The 19,958-nt window shown below is 42.6% G+C and overlaps 1 protein-coding gene across 1 annotated transcript in view; it reads right to left on the reverse strand.

Moving 5' to 3' along the window:
* Nucleotides 1-3,525: 3,525 nt before the first annotated feature.
* Nucleotides 3,526-19,958, reverse strand: part of Qrfpr (pyroglutamylated RFamide peptide receptor) — a 43,786-nt gene continuing 27,353 nt past the window's right edge. Inside the window, exons 2-6 of the mRNA NM_198199.2 lie at nucleotides 12,499-12,657; nucleotides 11,239-11,300; nucleotides 6,616-6,851; nucleotides 4,996-5,093; nucleotides 3,526-4,360 (exon numbers count right to left, since the gene is read on the reverse strand). Of these exons, the coding sequence (NP_937842.1) occupies nucleotides 3,954-4,360; nucleotides 4,996-5,093; nucleotides 6,616-6,851; nucleotides 11,239-11,300; nucleotides 12,499-12,657 (962 nt within the window). The 3' untranslated portion in view covers nucleotides 3,526-3,953. The remainder of the gene's footprint in view (nucleotides 4,361-4,995; nucleotides 5,094-6,615; nucleotides 6,852-11,238; nucleotides 11,301-12,498; nucleotides 12,658-19,958) is intronic.

The raw sequence follows: 19,958 nt of genomic DNA on the forward strand, positions 1-19,958 counted from the left end.
TGTGTGTGTGTGTGTGTGTGTGTGTATGTGTGTGTGTGTGTGTGTGTGTACATTTTCCTAATTTAACATCACTGTGCAAACACTGTGCAAAGCCAAAGATTGTGGCATACTGGCCAGAGGCTGCTAGAGTCCAAACAGTGGCTTATTCTCTACCACCTTCTCATGAGACAATAATCAGATAGGTTTCTTTTTAAAAACCATTCCTTACCTCATTTATTTCTAACCTTTTCTTCTATAAAATAAATCATGATCCATGTTTGCAATCTAAGAATTTTTCCAAGTAAGAAAACACATCTGATATCTTAGTTGGTAGAAACATGTTCCATTTTAAAACTTATCGGTTGACCAGATTATTTTTATCACTGAGTTTTCGCTGTTATTTCATTGGTCAGTCAACCTAAAGTCAGTCAGCAAGCATTATCTGTGTTAGAGAAGTTAATGCTCTTGATTTAGGAAGGGAAAGGTGTCTAGGTCCGACACTCTGCTGGACCTTCAGAAATACTGGCTAAACTCCCATACCTAAGGCTAGGGGAACACTGAAGCAGAGGGGCAGAGAGACACTAAGAGCCAGAGTTCAGAGGTTTGCTATGAGATGGTGTCTCCTAGGAACGTAAGAAGCTTCACCCATGAAGTCTCACCAGCATGGTTAGCCACACAGGAGCTGAACAAGGACAACAATGGACATGCTAAAGTGGATGTGGAAAGCCCATGAGTTCTCAACCCTACACAAAGAACGTCAGGCAACTGAGAAAAGATGGGTGTGGGAAAGGTGTTCTTCCCCGATGGAGAACACACTAATTGGCTGCACAGTGCCAAATGGTCAGCGCTGAAAACATACATATAGGTAGCATTATCCAGAGCAGGTTATATTTAAGAACGTGTGTGTGCGTGTGTGTACATATATGTATATGCATATAATAACAATTGGTAATAAAAAGAGGCCCTGAATCTGAAGAGGATCAGGAAGAGGTATGTGAAAAGGTGTGGAGGCAGGAAATGCAAGAAGTGTAACTATTATAATCTTTTTTTTTTTTTTCCGGAGCTGGGGACCGAACCCAGGGCCTTGCGCTTCCTAGGTAAGCGCTCTACCACTGAGCTAAATCCCCAGCCCCCTATTATAATCTTAAAAGAAAAAATTAAAGAAAAATGATAGCTGAATAAATGATAGCACCCATTGTTCTTTTTAAAGCACAGCCCACAAAAACCTTCAAATGCTACCTATGGAGGATAGCAGCACACTCACCTCCAATATTACTCACAGCAATGACTTCTCACTTTTTTTTTCTTCTGAAGAATCTGCTATTCTTACAAAAAATGAGGGTAAGTGGCTCCGTGGCAAACTTTGGGCAATAAAACTAAAAATTGATTACTGTACAAATAACTTAATGGAGTGTCAAATAAAGGAACTTTACAGGTGTGATGGTAGTAAAGATCAAGTGAACATTAGGAAGAATGACCCAGCGGCTGAGACCATTGGCTGCCTTCCATGTGACAGTACTTCCCCAGCATGCACATGGCAGCTCATTACCATCTACAGTCCAGTCTCGGAATCTAATGCCCTCCTTTGACCTCCATGGGCCCCAGGTATGCACATTACCATGTGGGAAGACAATGCCCTTCCCCCCACTGGAGGTTCTTGAATGTGTAGTTTCCTACCCATCACACACAACCACCAGTGCTCCTTGAAAATAAAGTCCATGATGATGTAGCATTGTACATTCAGTGATTCTTTTGCTGGAAGCCACTGGGGTGACTTTCTTCTTTGAATTTATTATTTATGGATAAATGCATATACATAACTTTTTATTGTCATATTGAAGACATGGATTTTTAGCAGTTAAATAAAGATAAACCAAATCAGCACATTAGGTCCCTTCTTAAGGATTAGGCAGTATAGTGATCACTGTTTTGTTACAATGTAACTAGACAAAAAAGATGACCCATCAGGAAAGTAGTCCATAAAAAACAAGTATCTCTTTCTTCACTTTGCTAATTTTCCTGTACCATGCGACTTGTCTTTCTTATTCTACACCCTGTTTTACCTTTTTCCTTTTCAATAGCACTTCACTGATGCACATGACATGGACTGCCTGGAACCGAGGGAACCCAAGCAGTTTGTGCCCTTTGGTTTCCAAATCTTAATGTTTAAATTATGAAATATTTTGAGTTCTTTAGATAGAAAATGAGTGCTTGAGAAACAAGTTAGACAACAAGGCTGTGGCCGGGCCTTGGGTTTCTTGACTGTTGGGAAGGCTGCAGCAATAGATGTGTTCCTGATGCGGGACAACCATCGAGGGGCTCTGTACCTCCTGACCCATCACTTGGAGGCTGGCCCTGGGCATAGCAATGTTTCACAGGCTTGGAGTTGCTTCAGACCTTCTACATTAGTCTACTACAGAGAAAGTCTCTCTCAAAGTCTTTCATCTCACTAGAGGAAATAAAGTGCTAAAAAGAGATAAACATCTGATATATCTCTCCATCACCTATTATCTATCATCCATCTATCCTATCTTACCAATAAAAAAAGTTACCTTGTAGGGTGATGTCATTCATTATTCTTATGCAGACACAAGATAAAATGAGGCCTGTCATTGGACAAGAAGGAAGGGAGGTGGGAACAGAGGTTTTAGAAGGAATGGGAGAGGCACAAGAGAGGAGGAGAAGCAGCTTGGAGGCAGACGTAAAGGATCCTTGCCATGTATCTCTACATAGGTTGTTATGAATATTTCTTAAGGGATGGATTTCTATAGGTCAATTTATCTTATGTAGGTGGACAGTTTTTTATCATTTGTGAGTTTATTGTGTGGATGTATTGTGGATTGAGAATTTAACATAAAAATCTGTTTAAGTTACAGCTTATTGAGTCTTGATTTCACCGTGTAGTTAGGAGTTTATACTTTAAATACCAGAAGCGGTTGCTGGGGGAGTGGGCAGAGTCCATGGCAGGGAGCTGAGATAGGCCAGCCCATACCGGACTTCTAGATTCCTGATTTTACTGGGGAGCTGGAACCAGAGAGTTCACGGCTAGTAGAGCACCAGGAGAGATATTAACCAGAGATAAATTATGGTTGGTTCCATATGGCCCACAGGTGCCGGAACTGACTCTAGGGACCAGTGTGGCAAGGTGTGAGAGTTACTTGGGGGCAGTGTGGCGACACTGAGATGAAGGGAACCCGTAGTGCCATGCGGACCTATGGGTGCCAGCGCTACATGGGATAAAAGGGTTCACCTTTTTTACCATTACCACAACTTACAAAACAGGAGAGTGAGACAGCACTGGCATAGTCTTAGCAAGGAAAGCAGGGCAAGAAAGGGGGGTTGGAGACGGGGGTGGGGGTTGGGGGAGTCAGGGCCAGGACTCAGAGTTTCTCCCTTTAGAGTGAGAAGTGCCTGCCTTCCCCAGCACACTTTGTTTCACCACATCTCTGTGAAGTAAACAAGGTAGAACCTCCATTCATATAGACCAACAGAGTCTTCAAAAGGTGATGTCACTTGTCACCACAGAGAGAGTGTGCAGCTCCAATGTGACATTTGTCTCAAGTTTTATTAGTTGTCACTTGCCTGATCATTCATTTTGATTTTTAAAATTATTGTACAAAATTGTTTCCCCAACTTCAACAGCACACTATAAATTACATTATGATGCTCAGATGTTTAATATTCAAGGATGATGATACAATTTTAATAATTTAGCAATACACATAAGTCACATTACATTAACTACATGGATAAAACTGCTACCAAAACCATTGCTTTATTATGCACGACATCTTTCATAAATCTACTTTAATAATCTACAAAGCTGTTATAATAACTTTTCAAAGTTACAGTGTTACGTATTATGTCCATTTAAATGAAAAACATGTCTTGTTTCTCTTGTCATTTAAAAAAATAGTCCTGACCTTTGCTCAAAATAACATTCCATACAAATGCTATTAATTATGAAGTTTTCATTACAGTTCATGGCCACTACCAAAAGTAGAGTTTTCAGAAAGTTCAGAACTGAAGAAGGCTAGCTGTCTCTTGAGTTGTCTTTTCTCCCGCGGCTGCTCGCACAATTTGACATCAATGCTGGCATCACTGAATGTGTCTCCTTTGGTTTCTTCCACTGGACGCTGTGGTCGAGATAACTTTGCTCTCTTCTGCATCATTGATATTCCAGAATTCCCAGGCTTCCGTGCTGGGGAGGAGGATTCTTTCACTATGCAATAACAAACAGCAGACAGAAAATTCTTTTTGAAGTTTTCATTCATAAACGCATACACAAAGGGATTACAGATGGAGTTGAAAAAGCCAATTGTCTGCGCGACAGCAAAGACCATCTTGATTGTGACATCATCATATTCTTTTTCAAAATTACCTGAAATAGAATGATAGTTTAGAACGCTGACTGACTTTATCAAGGAAATTAAAAACCACTTATCCCGTGACAATGTCAGAGGCAAAAGGCATGTAAATGTCTGAAGACAACTTGGGGAGAGGAGTCGGATTACCCGGAAACAACCTTCGTGATGACATTTCTTCCATATTTGTGGCGTCCAGTGAATGTTACTGGGCCCACTGCTTTTCAACTAAATCAAGTGTCGTGTACACTAGAAGCAGGAGTGGTCTTTCAAATATTCACCTGCACTGTACAAAACACAGTCACACAGAAAACCATGTGAAGTCCTAGCTTACTAGGGAGAGCACCCTGAGGCACCAGTTGAAATCCCAGGTATTATTAAATTAATAAGTAAAAAAATTAAGTCAAGGTTGTAAAAAGATGCCACGTTGTCCCCCTTAGGAATAACGTTAGATTGTGGAAGCTTTTCTACGATATCAAAGTGTCATCATCACAATCACCACCCACACAGAAGGTTGGCTCTCTTTAGCAGGAAAGAGCAGACTCAAGGCTTGGCATTTAATTAAGCCAGGGCACAGCACGGAGTTTACAGTTGTTCCTGTCTAGCAGGAAATGGCCTGGAGAGTCACCACATGAGAATACCAGGTACTCACTGTACTCAACCATCATGTGAACAACGTGGAAAGGTGCCCAGCATGCAGCAAAGAGAGCCACCACAGTCACCATCATAATGACAGCCCGCTTCTTCTTCCTAGACCCGCAAGAGAGTATTGTGTTGGGTCACTTTCCCATGGAAATGTGTTAAACAGCGAGACTGGAATAAAAGCCGAGCTTAGCCCAGCCCAACAGAATTGCATCATCGCTTTTCCCTGTACATTTCACCCTGTCTCTACCGTCTTCATGTAATAGACATGCTTCTAATGCATGTTCACCATGGGCCTAGGTTACTGACATGGATTAGATCGTTAATATTCACGCACATCAATGGGCCAATGCAGGAACGGAGGCTCAGAGAAGGTTTTGTGATTTGCAGTCAGTAATGGATGTACTTTGGCTTTGGATTTAGGAGTCTAAGTTCAGTGACTAATTCACAGTGTATTGAAAATCATGTCTGTGATAGCAAAAGATCAATATTTATGAAATACAGTTAGGTTCGAGGATATACTTAAAACTCGGGTTTACCAGGAATTCAAACTCACTTCTTTATTCTTCTTATACATCTGCTGCACTAGAACTATATATTTGCTTTATATTTTAAAAGTTCATACCTGGCACCTCTCTTTTCAACTCAATAGCTCTCCCTTCTCCGAAGTCCCCTCTCCTCCCAGGAAAGGGACAATTAATTTAATAAAAAGTCCCATGGTGATTAAGCCTCGGTACTCTCATACAGGTGTCTGCTGGTATACAAACGTGCCACTAGAGGGCGGTGCACACTTGTGATTCAACTAAACCCCCATCAAATCCCTGGAACTCTGAACAGGAGGCATTTACTCGCTTCCTTTTGAATGTTGAATAAAGATTATAAAGTACTTCTTCTGTATAATATATTCAGCGTCGTGGTGTTTTTAAAGTGAATACTAATGAATAAAGTCAGGAAGATAGCTGTTACGTTAAAATTAATGTTCAACAATACTCGTTTAATATATGTAATATTCTCTGGCTTAAAAATATTTTTATACATTCCATCTCGTGTACATTAGCATCATCTTTGAGTAGCAGGAAGTAGGGATGTTATAGTAAGAATAACTGCTACGGGGTTGGGGATTTAGCTCAGTGGTAGAGCGCTTGCCTAAGAAGCACAAGGCCCTGGGTTCGGTCCCCAGCTCCGAAAAAAAGAACCAAAAAAAAAAAAAAAAAGAATAACTGCTACAAGAACCATTATGTAACTTTGTATATATGAAGAAAGGGATGGGAGAGAGCAAAGATGTGGATCTGTGTCACATGGCCAGCAAAGTGACAAGGACAAGAGACCCCACTGGACCACATAGCTGTGACACTGGCTCACAGTTCTTCCTGCAGATTATATTTATAGAGAGATGGAAATATAACCATGATCTTAATTCTCTTCATAACCCCAACTTCACTTCCGACTTAGGGACTAGCGATTTTGATCTAACTTTCTGCCACATGTTAAACTGCAAACAGCTTCAAGGGTTAAATTACTCTCAACTGAGGCTGCTATGACTAAATTACCGAGAGTTCTAGCACCCTTGGCAACTGTCCCTTTTAGTACAACGAATTGAAACATTTCACACAGAGGTGAGCAAACAGACCTGGCTATTTTGGACATTTCTTTCCCGTGGATAGTTTGAAGCGCTGAACTGTCTCCCACTCTCTTCTTGATCCACAGTTCATAGCCAATCTTGCTATAGAGGACTAGCATTACCACAAGAGGCAGGAGGAAGAGGATGACGAGAATGAAGGTGCTGTAGATTCTCTGGTGCACGGGGCTGGCCCATTCTTCCAAGCAGCAGATGTGTTCTTTTTCATAGAGGAAGTCATACTTAATCTTTATGGCAAGAATAAGTGGGTTACAAGAACCAGCAGTCAACAAAGAGGCAGCAGGTGTCACTGCAGAACATCCTTACAAAGACTGCACATTTGCCACGGACTATCTCAGATGCGCATCACGGTTTCCTTACTATGTTGCAGGGAAAATGCAGTTTTCTACTCACCTGCTTAGGTGTTTTTTTTTTTTTTTTTTTTTAGAACTTTGAGCTTTTAGATTTGAAATGGAATTGAGGTCTGGGCACACTTCTTTCATTTCTGGCCTTTCTCAACCTTTAGTTCTGCTTCTTACAACTTGGCAACGAGCTGAAAGAGCTCACTCACGGCGCTGACTGTTGATAATGCCATATGCTCTCTGCTGTCTGCTTTAATACTAATAAACTAATATATTTTGTTTTCTCACTTGTTGAAAGAAGCAGGCCTGGGGAGTCACCAGACTTCCTTTAAGTACCAGATGCTAATAGAGTCATGAAAAAGGCGGCTGGTAGCCTTTAAATTCTCAGGCAAATGGGAAGTGAGATCTGAACTATGGCTGCCCTAAACTAATCCACATGACCTTTGCTAGCTCGTTTATTAGAACTATCCCTGGCAGACTCAGTCTTACGCTCATACAGTATTAACAGCAGCAGTAAGTGATGTGACACACTTCTAGGTCGCACTGAACCCTTAAAGCACATCCAAAGGCCACATCTCTTGGCAAGAGGAATGCAAAGGTGAGAGTTGACCGGGAATGCTGTCCTCTATGCAGACTGGTTCTTCAGGTGACTACTCAGGATTTGAACATATTTGTTTATGTTTATGTGCTTATGTGCAAATTCCATCCCAACCTTCAGTAGCAATTGAAAAGGCAAGACAGTCCCAGCTCTGGTCTAGGCATTACTGACAAAAATAACTAGGAGTGATATACACAATTGGAAAACTATTTCAAGATCTGCTCTTCCTACGAAGAGCGGTAAAACCACAGCCTATTCTGACTCGGTATAAGCAGGCCCTACAATGACCACAGGGGGCCCAGAGTAGCAAAACTCCATGCTAGTCTTGGATGGGCTCACGTAGCTCTGGGGACAAGCAAATCTCTGGCTGTATGCTAATTCAGAGGTTTCTCACATGCGCTACACCCCTAGCAACATACTTCTAAACATACATTTCTCTAAAACTCTGTTTGAGATGGGGCAGAGAGTTGGGAGGCGTTCTGGGACTATGGTCACTCTTCTTTATCACCACTGTGCTTCTTCTTAGGTATGAGTCACATTTCTTCTCCACACAAATCTTACCATGGGCACCAAGGAAAGAGACAGTTTGTCACTGATACTAGTGAAGCCCCTTGATTCAGGTGTCAACAACTCATGGGGAAGCCTTCTGCTTTTCCAGGTGTTGGATGTATTTGCGCTTGGCATAAAGGTGGAGTGTAGGGGAAATGATGCTATGATGAGTGCTTGGAGGGGACAGACATGTGACAGTGTTCATTTGGTCCCTTTTCTGCTCCATCCCCCTGAGAACTGAAAGAACCGAGGAGCTAGAGCAGTGAGAAATGCCAGTGGCTGAGCCTCCAGTCCATCATCCGATCTCAAGACTCAGGTTCCTGTGTGCTCATTTATACTAATAGTGCCTAGGAGTGAGGTGGCCATGGGATGCACGCTAATACAAGACAAGAAGCAAATGTGATTGACTGACCTGACGGTGAGTGTGGTTTTGTTAATCAGATTGTATAATAGACATATCTACCAGCGAGTCACCAAATTAAGGTATATTTAAAGTATACCCTGGAGTAATGTTTCTTTTCATCGCCATATCTATTTGTTTTCAAGAAGAGATTGGAATGTGTCATTTGTGAAGGAGCCTATGGCTCTACACCCTGCTAGTGGGGAAGGTGACTTGGCAGAAAGAAGCTGGCCATGTGTGTGATGCATAGAGAGCTAAGGAGTGGCCAAGCAGCCAGAAGCATCGGGTGTCTTGGGAAAAACCCAGAAGAGAAGCATCAGTCAGGAGTCAGAGTGACACCCAGAGGCACTCTTTCCAGACCACATCTGCTTCACAGACTTGTAGGAGAGAAAGCTCAGCTGCACAGAGGGGCAGAGTCACCCAGAAGGCAGTCACAACCCTTAACTTTGTTGCGTTGCTACATCAGTTTAAGCCAGGGGAAGCCCCAAGTTTTAAATTGATTATTTGATTTTAAGAGAATAAGGTGGTGGACTGGACATTTTGTAACAGATGTAATACTGTTTCTGTGTGGAAAGTCAGCAGAAAACTTTAGTGAACTAAATACCGGCAGAACTGGTGTGGCCGGTTGGGACATCCTCGGATAGTGTTTCATACGTTTGTAACACATAAAGTTGCTCTCTGTTTGCAAACAGTTCAGCTCACTCAATACTCAAATCCTAGAACAAAATCCAGACTGTTGGTGAAATCTTTTACCTTATGGCTCCCTTGATATTCCTTGCTGCTGGATGTGGCAAGCTTAGTAAAATTCCACATTTGCCTTTTTGTTTAAAACAGTAGAAAAGAGAACTGAAGGAGACAACATCCCCACAGGAAGACCAACAATGTCAACTAACCTGGACCCCTGGGTCCAAATGAAATCACCAAATAAGGGGGAGCCAGGAGCAACTGGACATCCCACATCACCAAATGAAGCTTCCAGTACCTAGAATGGGTTATATCTAATCACATTGTTAGCCAAAGGGGTCCAGGGGAGCCTCCAAATAACCCAGGATGTTACAAAGGCTCTATGTTTCTCTCCACAAATTTATGGCAAGGCTGTATTGCTAAAAATAACACATACGCAAGCCATTGAACACTGAGAAATCGAGCTATTCCTGCCCAGAGCCTTCACCCCCACTGTCTACAACTCTTGGTACCAGAAGCTACTCTACACACTACCAAAGGAGAAAAAGAAACCCCAACCCAGCTAAAGGCTTTGTGATCTACAATGATGTCTGGCCTGCAAGATACACTAGGGCAATGATGCCCCAGAGCCTATGAGAGTAACCAACTAATATCCGTGTGGACTGAAGGCCCACTCCATGAGATGGTATCCATTCTCAATGCTACTTAGGTGACCAAGAACCTGAGACGAGATAGCCCGGGAACCTAGGGAAAAACCAAATGCTACTGTTCTACAAAAGGAACATAGCAGTAAAATGATGCTTAATGCTCGACTGCTGTACTCAGAGCTTAGTGCATTGCTGAGCTGTCATCATGGGAACTTCCTCCTACAACAGATGGGAGTGCAGAGACCCACAGACAGATAACATCAGAGAGGGAAAGACTTCAGAGCACTCAGCCCCAAACACCATGTCTCCATCAAATCCCTCCCCTCAGGCCTCAGAGAGCCCTGTGGCTAAGGAAGCAGAAAGAGCATAAAAGCCAGAGGGGATGGAGTGCAACAAGGAGAGCAGAGCTTCTAAACTGCAACAGGACAGATCCACATATGAACTCTCAGGGCTTGCACGGGGCCGCACCAGTTTGGTGTCCTAGAGCTGAAAGAAGTGGAAACTTAGCCCACCCCTAACCTAGAAGCTATCTCCAGTTACTAGCCAGTCGTAAGTGAAAAGTTAGGGCCCCCCCTCACCCCCCGAGAGTCTCCCTGGGGGAAACAAACACCTCTCAAGGATAGAATGGCCAGCAGGAGTTGGCTGACAGAAATCCAACTCAACAGCATATTTAGAAGTTTCATGTCTCATAATGTCCTGTTGGATGGGTATGTATGTATGTATGTATGTATGTATGTATGTATGTATGCATGCATAGGTATGTATGTGTGCATATATATGTTTGTGTGTATATCATATAGGTTTTGTTTATATATTATGGCTTCTGCTTTTGTGTTTTTATATGATTTCTGAATGTGTGAACAAGTGGGTCTTTGCATCTGTATCTGCTTCTTGTGCCTTTTCTTTTTGTTTTGTCCTACTTCAAATTGTTGGATTTTGTTCTACGTATTATATTTTATTATTCTTCCGTAGATGCCTGTTTATTTCTAGTGAGGGACAGAGAGGGGTGTGGGAGAAACTGGGAGGAGTAGAGGAAGAAAAAACTGTGATCATTATATACTGTATTAAAAATTATTTTTGAATAAAATAAAAATACGGAGCAGTCATTGGGTTCATAATTATATCAAAACCTTAGAGCATTCTTGGAATAGCCTGTTCAATTTATCGGAAAATGGATAAAGTGACTTTGGAATGTTTTTGAAAATGTTACACACCAAAGTCTTAGCAATAGAATATCTAGAATGGGGGAAAGTATTTTATTTCATTTGAGAGCTTGCCAGTGAAGGGACTGAGGTGATGCAGACTTGCTGAAATAATCTTGAGAGGGGTAATCGGTACAGATGAGGGATGTGGAGAGTATCTCAGCAGTATAAGAAGCCACTCAGCCCTGTGTACCTCAAGGCGTTGCACGTGCCACATGGGTGATCCTACGATGATGGCCGCCAACCAGACCACGCCTGTAAAAATGTGACAATCATCAGAATGCAGTGCAGTGGAGACACGATTCACCTATAGGCTCTCTCTCCATTGTTCCTTGTGATACAGTACCATTTTTATAACAGAAATACTGTTTGCTTGTTTATTTCACATGGCATGCTAGTTAACTTTGCTACTTTTGATGATCCTATCAGCTGTACTGTAATCTGATTATTAGAAATTCAGACCATTGTGAAGCATCTGAAGATTTTTGAGGACTCAGCAATACTTACTAAATACTTACTAAAAGGGATCCATACTGGACATTAGGATATTGCTTCAAATTCACCATTTTTTTTAAAAAAAAGAAATGTTGTATTCGTCATATCTGAGTCAGGGACAAGCTAAGCATCTAGAATTGCCTGAAGAGAGTGGATGGTGCCTGAGGAACTTCTCACTGCTCTCAGGCACTTGCAAGCTCTGTGTAAATGATTGGGAGTCCACCTCAGCACAACACTCCTGCTCTCTGCTTCCCTCAAAGCACAGTTCCCACTCTGTATTAGGATTTTCTGGCTCTTGTGCACTCAGAACCTTCTCACCAGGGTCAGATGAATGTTAGTGTGGAAATGCCCCATAGGTACCATTCACTAGGTAAATGTAACGCTTAAACACGGAAGAGGCAAACTGTGTGATACAGTATCCACAATAACATGTTCAAGTGTTAGGGTAGAACTAAAGGAGAGTTGATGTAGGTAAGTACAGAGAGGACCAAACTCCTCAAGTTATACAGGAATGCTTACACATAAAGGGCCAAACCATACCTCAGCTGTACAAACATGATGTTACTCTATAATGGCGTTAATACTGCAGGTGGCACAGTGATAGCCCCACCTAATGATACAGTTTGAGTCTTGCATGCTAATTCATGGACTTTGTCCACTGATGAACTCACGGATGAACGGACTACTGGAAAATAGAGTCTGATTGGAAGAAGTAGGTTACTGGCAGAGGACTTGCCCCAGGCCACACGTGTGTGTGGGCTGCTATGAGGCAAGCCACTGCTCTACTAATGGTCATGCCACAGTCTTCTGCTTTCTTGCCCAAAGGCCCGGAACTAACAGAGACAAGTGGCCAGGGGCTGCAATCTCTGAAGCCATCCATATGCAAACACAATTCCTTCTACCTCCAAACTGTTAATATCAGATACTTTCGTCAAGTGACAAATAGTGGCTCACATACCCAAGATCGTGAAGGCCCTTCGGGTGGTGTACTGCCACTTCATTTTAAAAGGATGGACAAGTCCTTGGTGCCTCTCAACAGCGATGCAGGTCATGGTGAGGATTTCTGTCACGACGGCCGTGGACTGGACAAAGGGTACCATCTTGCAGATGAAGGCACCTGCAGGGAGGAAGCAAACCACATCATACAAAAGCTACATTGTAAAAGTCTTACCTGCATCTTCATAAGTGTTACAAATCATTACCCATGAGCTGCAGCTCAGAAGCTTCATGATTATAGCAAGGACACCATATATGCAAACTAATGGCCGAAGTCTAGTCTCTTCAATTAGAGTTTTACATTTCTAAGGGCCATGGCATTGAGCATAAGACAATGGGAGACAAATGCATACCAGGGAGGGTAAGACAGTCTATGTGTGAAGTGGCCCACACCCCTAGTTCCAGTGCATAAGAGACTGGGGCAGGGCTGTCAAGAGAATTTGAGCTACATAGCAGAACCATGACTCGAAATCCATGAACAGAAAAAGCGGTGAGAATATTATTTGCAAAGTTGGAATGAAATGGCCAACTGGAATGTAGTCTACAAAATGGCCTTTAATCTTTCTTTTCATTTGGCTTTGTGTAAAGTCATAACAAAGGAGTAATTCTCATCAAAATTCAGTTTATTAATCTCTCTCCCGCCCCTCTGCGCAAGCACGTGTGTGTGTGTGTGTGTGTGTGTGTGTGTGTGTGCATTCACATGTGCATTTTCATGTGTGTGAGTGCAGTTGCACATGGGTCATGGAGTCCATGTGGAGGTCAGGGGACAGCCTTGGGTGCTGGTCCTTGACGTCCACCTTGAGGTGGAGTCTCTCCGTTGCTCACCACTGTTTATGTTATTCTACCTGGCACACAGGCTCCCGGGATTCTTCCCTTCCTACCTCTCATCTTCCCATATGGGGAGCATCAGGCTATTGTCACTGAAACCTGGCTTATGGGTCCTGGGGATGCAAACAAAGGCCTCACACTTGTGCAGCAAGTTCTTTACTCACTGAGCCCTCTCACCAGTCCAACACACAGGTTTCTTTTTTAATTTTGCATTTCTAAAAATTAAAATTTTTTTCGTACAATATTGTGATTCCCTTCCCACTAGTCCTCACAGTTCCTCCGCTCCCATCTGGATCCAACCATTTTCTGTCTCTCATTAGAAAACAAACAGGCACCTAAGGAATAATTAAAATGAAATAAAAAGAAAAGAAATTAGAACAGCACACAATAAACAAACAGAAGAGCGGAAGAAAAAACATGAAATCACATATAGGCCTCGAGACACATACATTTGCATACATGGGAATCCATTAAAAACACAAAATCAGAAACCATATTCTACACACAAAGAACTTTTAAGGTCAAGACAAAACAAGACAAAACAAAACCAAAAACCACTCTTAACTCAACATTAGGAGATAAAGTTCAAAGGGTGCTATTGAGTTAGTTTTGTGTTGGCCATCTTTTGTGTGCATTACAATGTTAACTTCCTTTACCTTTGTAATTTAAAAGTCTCAAAGTGATGGACAGAAAAAAATCTTTTATTTTTAACTAAAAAAAAAAAAGAGAACTGCCTATCAGCCATTCCACCCACTGCTTAGCTCTGGGACAGGGTACACATGGGTCTAGAACCCCAGGTAGAGACTCCCAGGTCTTCTAACCACCAACTTATCTGTCACCCCACCCATCCCTCGGTTACAGGTCATTTGGAGTCTGACTGGAATCCCAGAGCCATTTGCCTGCCTACTAATCGGCCACTCAATCTACTATACCAACCTGGAACTGGGAGAAGTTTGAACCAGAATTCCTGGTTGGAACCCCAGAGCCAGTCCTCTTGCCTACCCACTGCCCGTCAGCCACCTCACACACTCTTTGCTTTAAGACCAAATAAAGTCTGACCTAGAACCCTAGAGTGGTCCCAAGACTTAGTCATCATTCAGCTAACCCAGGGTTTCAACCCTCATGTGTTTGGCTCCTTGTGTGTTTGTCACCCTTAAGGCTTTTCTTTTCTTTTCTTTTCTTTTCTTTTCCTTTCCTTTCTTTTCTCTTCTCTCCTCTTCTCTTCTTTTCTTTTCTTTTCTTCTCTCTCTTTCTTTCATGAGAGCATTTTTTATTAAAAGAAAAGGAACGTATAATAGTTACTTTTCTCATTGCTGTGATCAAATGCATGATAAGGAGAAAGGGCTGTGTTAAATAGCTAACTTTTTTTTTATTCTTTTTTTTTTTTCGGAGCTGGGGACCGAACCCATTTTTTTAATCTTTAATCTATTTTTTTTTTCTTTTTTCTATTTTTCGGAGCTGGGGACCGAACCCAGGGCCTTGCGTTTGCTAGACAAGCGCTCTACCACTGAGCTAAATCCCCAACCCTCTTTAATCTATTTTTATAGCACAGTCATCATCCCTCTCTGGGTCCCTGTGACTGTTCCCCATCCCATTCCTCCTTCCCCCCATCACCAAGAAGATATTCCCACTCCCACCCCTACCTCATCAGACTTCCCCACTCCCTGGGGCCTCAAGTCTCTCCAGGGTTAGGTATATCTTCTCTCACTGAGGCCAAACCAGGAAGTTCTCTGCTGTATAAGTGTTAGGGGCCTCATATCAGTTTGCGTACACCGCCTGGTTGGTGGTTCAGTATCCTGAGTAGGGAATCAGGTCAGTTGAGACTGCTGGTCTTCCTATGGGGTCATCCTCCTTCTCAGCTTCTTCCAGCTTTTATTTAATTCAATCACAGGGGTCCCGGGCTTCTGTCCATTGGTTGTATGTAAATATCTGCGTCTGACTCTTTCATTTGCTTGTTGGGCATCTCGGATGACAGCCATGCTAGCTAGGCTCCTGGCCGTAAGCACACCATAGCATCGGAAATAGTGTCAGGCCTTGGGGCATCACCTTGAGCTGGATCCTACTTTGGCCTGTCACTGGGCCTCCTTTCCCTCAGTCTCTTCTTCATTTTCGTCCCCACAGTTCTTTTACACAGGAGCAATTCTGGGTCAGAACTTTTGAAAGTAGCTCACATTTTAAGTCTTTGTCATGGTGGGGAAGTCACTGGAGGCAGGCTGAGAGTTATGAAAGCTGGTTACATTATATCCACAGTCAGGAAGCAGAGAGAGGTGAATGGTGGTGTCCAGGTTGCTTTTTTTTTCCAGTTTTTTAAAATTTTTTATTATATATTTCTTTACTTACATTTAAAAGGTTATTTCCCTTCCCGGTTTCCTGTTCATAAGCCCCCATTCCCTCCCCTCTCCCTCCCCCATATGGGTTTTCCCCTTATACATCCCCTTATTGCCCTTCCCCATATTCCCCTGCACTGGAGGTCCAACCTTGGCAAGACCAAGGGCTTCCCCTTCCACTGGTGCCCCAACAAGGCTATTCTCCGCTACATATGCAGTTGGAGCCCTGGGTCAGTCCATGTATAGTCTTTCAGTAGTGGTCTAGTCCCTGGAAGCTCTGGTTGGTTGGCATTGTTGTTCTTATGGGGTTGCAAGCTCCTTCAACTCTTTCAATCCTTCCTCTAATTCCCCCCAAGGGGGTCCTATTCTCAGTTCAGTGGTTTGCTGCTAGCAGTGACCTCTGTATTGGACATGTTCTGGATTTGTCTCTCAGGAGAGATCTATATCCGGTCCCTTTCAGCATACAATTTTTAGCTTCATCAATCTTATCTAGTTTTGGAAGCTGTATATAAATGGGCCACATGTGTGTCAGGCTCTGAATGGCCATTCCTTGAGTTGCTGCTCTAAACATTGCTGCCATATTTCCTCCTATGAATATTTTTCCCCCTTTTAAGAAGGAGTGGGAGCATCTGCATTTTGGTCATCCTTCTTCTTGAGCTTCCTGTGGTCTGTAGATTGCATCTTGGGTAATTTGAGCTTTTTGGCTAATGTCCACTTATCAATGAATGCATACCAAGTGTATTTTTCTGTGATTGAGTAACCTCACTCAGGATGATATTTTCTAGTTCATTCCATTTGCCTATGAATTTCATGAAGTCGTTGTTTTTGATAGCTGAGTAGTACTCCATTGTGTAGATGTACCACATTTTCTGTATCCATTCTTCTGTTGAAGGGCATCTGGGTTCTTTCCAGCTTCTGGCTAATATAAATAAGGCTTCGATGAGCATAGTGGAGCATGTGTCTTTGTTGTATGTTGGAGCATCTTTTGGGTATATGCCCAAGAGAGGTATAGCTGGGTCCTCAAGTAGTGTAATGTCCAATTTTCTGAGGAACCTCCAGATGTCCAACTGCTACAGCTGTTCATTTGATGGATTTTTGACCTACAGTTCCCTGGACCACATTGACATTGTAGACTGGGCTACAGTAGGACTCTATGACTTCCCTACATTTGACCACCCTCTTCTGCAATTGTACCAAAAATCAGCACCAGCCTTTATACATTTCACTGTTTGAATACTTATGCTGTAGTGAATCAGCTGTACCACATCTTATATGAATGTGATATTTTAATAAAATATAGTCTTTGGGTAAAATATTACTGCTAATCCTTAGAGTTTTATTGAAAATTTTATCAGAACTGTTTTCTATTCCTTCAGTCATGTAGTTTATAAGATACATCAGAAGAAATTTCTAATGAGATGGGCACCATCAGTATATTTTTAAGCTCATTCCTTCATGACTATTTTTTATCATCATTGTTGCCACTCTGTGTGTATGTGACAACCTGACATGGTGCACACGTGGTCAGAGGACAGCGTTTGGGTGTTCTCCTTCCACTGTGCTGAGGCAGGACCTCTTCTGTTGTTTCTGCCAGGTTTCATATTTCCAGGTAGCTGATCTTGAGCTTTCTGATATTCTGGGATCATAGATGCATGACATGGCATCTGCCTTTTGCCCGTGGGCTTCAGGGACCAAATTCAGGCAATCAGGCTTGGGGTACAAGAGCTTTCCCCAGTAGAGCCATCTTGTCTTACAATATGTTTTAACGACCCAAAAGTTAGACAATTTCCATAGCAGTGCTATCTCAGTGTAAATCTGTTCATTCTGTCCATCATGATCAGATGGGGCAGACTTCAGGATCAGGGCACCCCGATCCTTACTTACTGAATTAGGGACTCTGAGCCTCACTCTTTATAAGAGGGGATTGTCGGTACTCTCAATGCATTTCCTAAAATGCGGTAGTACCCAGTACCTGACTTGCTTCTTAAAGAATGGCAGCCTTTGCACTTGGGGACAGCAAGGCAGAAAGAACTGAAAGAACTGAGGCCCCATGAACTCAGGGCTGATACATTCTCTTTGGATCAACATTAAAGAGGCTCTGAATTGAGAACCTCGTTTCCCAGAGGAAACATTCTGTAATGCACAGGACTCACTCGCTGTGGCATACTCACTGGGCTGTTTACCGAGAGAACGAGGACACGGGGCCAAGCCTTCTTCACTTACAACTTTGCTTACTTTTGTGGAGCCAAGCCATGTGGCAGTTTTCTGTCTACAGTTTGACGTGCCATCTCTTTAATAGGCAACTTGAAAATTTGCACCTGGCCTCAGTTTTAGGATTGCCAGTGTGTGCTTTTATGTTTTGTTTCATTTTTCAAGACAGGGTTTCTTAGTTTAGCCCTGGCTGTCCTGGAACTAGCTCTGTAGTTCCAGTTGGCCTTGAACTCACAAAGATCTATTGGTCTCTGCCTCCTGAGTGCTGAGATTAAAGGCCTAAGCCACCACCACTCAACAACTGTGCTTTTTCAGTAAGTCCGGGAAGCACTGCCTCAACTTCTGACATTGTTCCATGGACTTGATAGCTCCTTGGTCTCAATGGCAAGTGGCTTCTCTCTCTCTCTCTCTCTCTCTCTCTCTCTCTCTCTCTCTCTCTCTCTCTTTCTCCCTCCCTCCCTACCTCCCTCCCTCCTTCTCCCTCTCTGTGTTATGTATAATTTGTTAGAATGTAACTAATCTTTTTAAGTGTGGAGGGTATCCTCTGCTTGCCTACTCAATTATGGAGACTGTTTTCAGTTGAGAGCTTATTTTTTGATATCTAGATTGGAAACAGCATAGACATTCATTTTGGTGACCTTGATCAATGGTAGCCTGCTCCTATTGGTTGGCAGCCTGGTGGTAGCCTGCTTGTATGGCATAAGCAAACCTCTGGGCTCATCTTCCGCAACCTCAAAGGGAAAACAAGAAGAGTTCTATTTTTTCCTCTATCCTTCATTAAGCCTGTGCCACAACCCAGCCTTTATTATTCGCCTCCTTGATCTTAGCATCCCTGGGGCTTGAGCTCTTCTGTTAGCCTGCTCCACCTTTCCCAATGCATATTTTGCAATGCATATTTCTTACTAGAAATAGCTATTTCATTTTTTAAGATAGAAAATTCATTTATTTAATTTTCTTTTTATTACATCACTTTTATTTTATATTCTTTCCCTCCCACAAGCTCTTCCAGGTCCTCCCCTCCTCCCAACTTTTAAGTTTTTCTTGAAAAACAAACACCCAATGCAACAACAAAACTCCCTGGAACCACAAAAACAAAATAAAGCCATACCCCAAAAGAAAACCAACCAACCAACCACCACCACCACCAATCCCAAACCCACCAAACAGTAACCAAATAAAAGCAGACAAAAACCTGTGGAGTCCATTATGTGTTGGTCAGCTACTCCTGAGCACGAGGCCTGTTGTGCTGGAGTGATGTGCCCAGTGTCACTGTATTGGAGAAAGCTGATTCTCTCTTTCCCAACGGGTATAAATGACAGTTCAGTTGTTAACCTTTATTCTAGTGGTTAGGTATCTATCGATTGATTGATTGATTGGTTGGTTCATTTTTTAAAAAGTATAACGAATTGAAGTATAATAAGATAAAACAAAAACTATCACTTAGGAGTTGGACAAGACAAACCAACAGGAGGAAAAGTGCTCAAGAGAAGGCACAAGAAGCAGAGACCCACTTGTTCATTCATTCAGGAGTCCCATAGATACACTAAACTGGAAGCCGTATGCAGAGGACCTGGTGCAGGCCCTGTGCTTGCTGGTCCAGTCTCTGCGGTTTCATATGAGCTTGGCTCAGTTGATTCAGAGGGTCTTGTTTTCTTGGTGTCTCTTTCCCTCTTTGGCTCTTCCACTCTTTTTGGCTCCTCTTCCATTGGGTTTTCTGAGCTCTGAGGGAGAGAATTTGGTGAGGACATCCCATTTATGTCCCCATACCACTCATGACTGAGTGTTAGAAGGTCTCTCACTCTCTGTATAATGTCTGCCTGTGGGTCTCTGTGGTTGCTCCTGTCTGCTGGATGAGGAAGTGGCTCTTGTAATAGCTGAACAAGGCGCCGATGTATAAGTATAGCAGGATATCATTAGGAGTCATTTTATCATTGCTTTTTTTCTTCTTGTTTTAGATCAGTAATATTTGGATTTACCCCAGGTCCTTGGGCAAACTAGTCTCAGGTTCTTGGTCACCCAAACAGTGTGGGTATGAGTTACATCTCATGGAATGGGC

Source organism: Rattus norvegicus, chromosome 2 (genome assembly GCF_036323735.1).
Source record: "Rattus norvegicus strain BN/NHsdMcwi chromosome 2, GRCr8, whole genome shotgun sequence".
NCBI classification, from domain to species: Eukaryota; Metazoa; Chordata; class Mammalia; order Rodentia; family Muridae; genus Rattus; species Rattus norvegicus.